The following is a 5,376-nucleotide window of genomic DNA, read 5'->3' on the forward strand; positions in this document are numbered from 1 at the left end:
GAGCGGGTTGATAATTATTTTCAATCTGCCCAATGTAACAATTGGGCGGTTTAAATTTTTGTCTGTTTATTCGGGTTGCGTTTTTTGGCAGTTTTTTCAAGTTGGTTTGGGCGGATTATTCATGTTGGGCGGGTTGTAAAAATTTATGCACAACCCTAAAATATACACCACACTCTTTTTCTCTTGACCAAGTTTTTGTCCTACTAGGTTTTTCTAGCAAGGCTTTTAATAAAGCAGTTTTCATAGACATCCAAAGGAAAGTGTTATAAATATTATATATATTAATGTCCATAATAATGAAGAATCACTAGATTACCAAAAGTAAAATATGAGCATTAATTTTTGATTATATTCAAAGTAGTTACCTGATTTCCTTAAAGCATATTATTTATCTGTATAAATAGGGGTCTTTCTCCCATTGAGATAAAAGATACAAGAATTTTGCTCTCTATTACTCTCTCTATCTATTTATACTTTATATTTTAGTGCTCTTAATAGTTTTATAATATATTTTTGTATTAAAAAAACAATCATACAATAAACGACGTCGTTTATACGCTTCATAAGTCAAACACCAAGCGACCAAGCAGTTGGGGTTTATGAAAAGCGCGCCGCTTCAACTCTTTCTCTCTTTTCTTTCATTTCTCCTTGGTCTCCCTTTGTCTGAATTTCTCATACCAATTCTGACCATTTGCAAATCTTTTTTTCTTTCTAGAAACAGTATTATACAATTTTTGATCAACACTCCAAATTTTCAATTTTGAGTAATCCTTTTTAATTCTTTTTCCTGTTCTTCTGTTAACTTTTAAATTTCAAGATACCCCACCCTCCTCCCTCCGGATTTCGATTTCGATTTCTTTTTTGATATACGATCCCAACTTCAAAAAAGGAAGAACAAAGAATAAAGATTCGATTCCCCATTTTTTGATTGGTGACTACAAGTACTTTTCTTTATTAGGGTTTGCAGAAAAGTTATAGCTTTGTGGATTTGTAGTAGTTGTACAGTAATAGAACAGTAGCACAAGATTTTGGTATAATGAGAACGAGAGTGGTGGTGTTTCCAGTTAGAGGTAAGAATTGGTGCTTTTCCACGTCTATTCAGCCTTTGGCTTCCGAATCAGAATCTGCTACGGCCCTTACTCCTTCCACCATTAGAGATCTCTTCAGTAAGCTCTCTTTTTCCACTCCTAAACCTCTAGCCTCCAATGCTGAACTCCTCGTCGATTTTGTTGCTCACAAGGTCATTTCTTTTCTTCCCTTTGTGTTTTCTTTTCTTGGTTTTATTTTTTCACTCTATTAATCTGATCTTCTGGGATGATTTAGATGAATAAAGCTTGGACGGTTCTGGAGAAGGCGCCCGAAGGGACTCTAAAGAACAAGATACACGGGTAAACTTTTGTAGTTGTTATTCAAATGTATGTACTACTATCGATCTAGCAATGCGTCTAAATGCGTTGACTCTTGTAACTTGCATTGACTTAGATTGGGATTACGTCTCTTAGCTGGGGTAAAGCCGTCTGAGATGTTTTTGAAGTCTATACCTAAGGAGGCCACAACTGTCGAAGTCACTTACCCTTCAAGGTTAATTTCTTGCATTGCCTAAATATCCCTTTTTTTTGTTGTCTAATTATCTCTTTTGCGAAGTTACGATGTAGATTAAAGAAGATTCTTGTAAAGCTGTCTTTCATTGCTGTTTTTAGAGCTCTGGTGTGTTGCGTTTTGGTTCTTTCATGTCTTATTGTTCATTGAATTGGTTATGACAATGTTGCAGTTTAAATCCACTACTTGTTCGCCGAAGGTTAAGACATATTGCCCTAAGGTAAATCTTTTCCCATTCGTATCAAGTTGGATAATCTCAGGTTATTACTGAATCATTTGTTTGTTTTTCTTTTGGATTTACTTTGAATAACGAACTAGGTTGAGTTTGATATACTCTGAGTAGTTTAGCCTAGAGTGTGTAAGACTAAGAGTCCTTGAAGTTCTGTTTCCATATGACCCTTTAATTTTTTATAATCTAAAGCTCATTACCACTTTATATCTATTTTCAAGTTTGAATTGTAATTGGTGTTGTAATTGAAGAATCATTGGCGCTCGTTACTCTTTAATATCTTTATGCTGATTTATGACCATAACGTACAACCGGAGTTTATTGATACAAACCATATGAATGTCAGGGGAACCATTATTCACAAGAAATACTTTTATGGTTCAGTTTCGTTGCTTCCATTGACAAGTGCTTTCACTGTACGTATGTTCAAAGTCCCAGTTGCCTCTTTTTTTCTTTTTCCTTTCATTTTTATCTTTTAGTTGATAAAATTGTCAATTGTATACTTTTGGAAGTATATGCTCTTGTACGCCTAATTTTCTCTGATCACTTTGTGAAATTAAGTATATTCTGATCCTTACTAAATTTAGTGCTATCTCTAATCTTCTTGTAGATCTTACCCTTACCTAACATTCCATTTTTCTGGGTTTTGTTCCGCACTTACTCTCATTGGCGTGCACTCCAGGTATATACTGTTTTTAAACATGGAAAAACATAAAGCATGTTGACATAAATTTTTTTAAGCTATAGAATATTTACTACTGTTTCCTGTAAAACACTATTCAAGAGTTCATTCATCTATATATTGAATAATGTGCAGAATGAGGATTGATGTTAGAATCAATTATGTAAAGTATCATTAGGGTATTATAATCTAAGTGAGGTAGAAGTGTTCTTCTGTTTATGTTATACCAGTTCATGGTAATTGAACCGTTTTGATTATCTTATATTGGCTAGGGTTTTTCATTGTATTGTTTGAGGGCCTTTTCATGTACTAAAACTCACCTATTCAATCTTCTTTTTGGTTTGTCTATATTGATATTATAGGGAAGTGAACAGCTCCTTCAGTTAGTCTCAGATGGATCTCAGATGTCGAGCATCACCTCTGTCGATGGAGAGGACAAGTCTAATGAGCATGCTACAAAACGGTCACATAATTATCCATGGGTCAGTTGTTCTTATTAGTATCTAGTGTTGATAACAATAACTGAACCTTAATGTTTACAAACGAATCAAATTGGCTTAGTATTTCACGCTGATAAGGGCAAACCTGTCGAAATTTTCCACCAAAGGAGCCCTTGAAACAGATTGATGCACTGCGCACTTGACTTTGAGCACATTTCTTATGCAATGGACCAATTTGGGGTTGCACATTAACGTTTGGTTTCTTAAATTTATTATTAGGTGCTGCGGCCGTCAAGGGAACTTGAAGAACTTGTTCAACGTGGATATGGTGATGACGGGCTAAGTAAATGTGCTATTTCAAATATTTGCAGCAAGTTTGATTTGAATCCAAATGATGTTCTAAAATACAGGGAGTCAATGTAGTTTACTTTGTTGCCAATTTAAATGTTCATTTTCCCTCTTTTTTCAGAGACTTGTGGATAATTGTGATATGGATGGTTTAAATAATAAAAAGGTAACTGAGGGTCAAAAGACCAAAGTTGCATATGGATAAACTTTTGTCGTTTGATGTTAAATTTGGGTTTAGCGAGAGAAGGAAAGAGAAGTTAAAAACGACTTGGGGATTTCCTGTCGTTTAATTTGGACCAAACGATCATAAATTGATCAAAACGAAAAACAAAGGGAGAATAACTTGACTAAATTTCTAGTCACCAAAATCCTTGAAATTCACTATTTTTGAATTCATGCTCGTCATTAAACTTGTGCTAACTTGATTATCAAGGTATATCAGGTTTTGTATCGAAGAGATGTGGTAAGATTGTAAGGTATGTGTAAAATGTTTAAGTCAATTTTTTTTTAATGATAAAAAAAAAGGTCATTGAAAATAATTAGAATATTTAAGAGGGAAATTCTTTTAATTAAATAAAAAAATTATAAAAATAATTATATATGTAGGGAGCTTCTTTATTTTTGCCCTTACCATTGGATTGTTTTTTACTTTTGGTATTTTGATAAATTATAACTCAATTTTTTTATGATAGCGTACATGATAGTTATAGTAAGTATTTCATCAATTTTTGAGAAATTCTAAATAAGTTACACCACTGATATTATAATTCAAATAGCTTGTTTTCCTCGCGTATAAAATAAATCAAGTATACAACTAACTCTGATTTTGACACTGTAAATTATTCGAATTTTTTTTACAGAATACCTGTTATAACTATAATGTACACCATCATGCAAAAATAGCTTGGTTATAATTTCTCCATGCCGAAAATAAAAAATGTTCATATGGTAAGGACAAAAGTGATGCCCTCCCTATATGTATATAGGGTATTGCTATTGTGGAGCATATGTTTTGCTACCACCCATAAATGTAGATTATGTGTGGGAAATTTGAGTTTTTATGCTTAATGAGATATACTAAATAAAAAAAATACTAGGCACTTAAATCATTTCAAAAAAATCCAAAATCTTTTGACAATACCCAAAATACCTCTCTCATAATTTTTCCATCAACTTCCTCTTCCCTCTCTCTCCCTCAACACATTCCTCTCAACTCTCTCTCTAGAAAAAAATTCATGGGTAAGGTAAAATATAAGAGAACTCAATGTAATAGCAAGTATTCCTTACTTAGGACAATAAAAAACTGCATTTCGAACAGATCTGGGCATGATTTTTGAGTTTTTTTTTAGATTTTTTTTCAGAACTGAAACTTTGAAATTTGCAGAAAATCGACGTGGTTCGATAGTGCTCGATGCCAGCTCGATGGGGCCTTCAAAATCAAGATTTTCATGAAAAAATCGATGTTGCTTGATGGTGGTTCGATAGAGGTTCGATGGTAGTTCGATGGTGTTCGATGCGATTCTTGCAAGATACGTAATTTTTCACTCGGGTGTCCGTTTTGGGTGATTTTTTTTTGGGTATTTTTTCAAGATCTACACGTTTGAGATGTGTATATACACATTTGGGAAATGTAAATCTTGAAAAAAATGACAAATGAAAAACATACCTCATGTTCAAGATATGTTTTGGTATGTTTTCAAGCTCTAAACTTGGAAAATGTGTATGTGAATATCCAAAACGTGTAGATCTCAAAAAAATACCCAAAATTAAAAAAAATCATCCCAAACGGACACCTGGGTGAAAAATTATGTCTTTTACAAGAATTGCATCGAAAGAACCACCATCAAACCACCATCGAGCAACCATCGAATTACCATCGAGCAACCATCGAACCACCATCGAGAAATCTCAATTTTTTCATGAAAATATTGATTTTGAAGGCCCCATCGAGCTGGTATCGAGCACCATCGAGCAAAGTCAATTTTCTACATATTTCAGAGTTTCAAATCTGAAAAATAACTCAAAAATCATGCCTAATTCGATGGTTGCTCGATGGTGTTCGATGCTACCTCAGTGGG

General features: G+C 33.6%; 1 protein-coding gene across 1 annotated transcript; it reads left to right on the forward strand.

Annotated features, from left to right (window-relative positions):
* Positions 1 to 593: 593 nt before the first annotated feature.
* LOC133794645 (uncharacterized) lies at positions 594 to 3,504 on the forward strand. The gene is made up of 8 exons (XM_062231989.1): positions 594 to 1,240; positions 1,324 to 1,388; positions 1,483 to 1,581; positions 1,772 to 1,819; positions 2,175 to 2,244; positions 2,439 to 2,510; positions 2,873 to 2,992; positions 3,230 to 3,504. Exons 1-8 carry the CDS (start codon positions 1,037 to 1,039, stop codon positions 3,371 to 3,373), a joined length of 822 nt encoding a protein of 273 aa, XP_062087973.1. The 5' UTR covers positions 594 to 1,036; the 3' UTR covers positions 3,374 to 3,504.
* Positions 3,505 to 5,376: the final 1,872 nt, after the last annotated feature.

This window comes from Humulus lupulus, chromosome 8 (assembly GCF_963169125.1).
Source record: "Humulus lupulus chromosome 8, drHumLupu1.1, whole genome shotgun sequence".
Classification (NCBI taxonomy): domain Eukaryota; kingdom Viridiplantae; phylum Streptophyta; class Magnoliopsida; order Rosales; family Cannabaceae; genus Humulus; species Humulus lupulus.

What these genes read in the sequence shown, in the direction of transcription:
- LOC133794645 (XM_062231989.1), top strand. Translation starts at nt 1,037, where the DNA reads ATGAGAACGAGAGTGGTGGTGTTTCCAGTTAGAGGTAAGAATTGGTGC. An exon ending in GAAGTCACTTACCCTTCAAG is followed by an intron (nt 1,582 to 1,771) that starts GTTAATTTCTTG and finishes ACAATGTTGCAG; the next exon opens with TTTAAATCCACTACTTGTTC. An exon ending in CTCATTGGCGTGCACTCCAG is followed by an intron (nt 2,511 to 2,872) that starts GTATATACTGTT and finishes TTGATATTATAG; the next exon opens with GGAAGTGAACAGCTCCTTCA.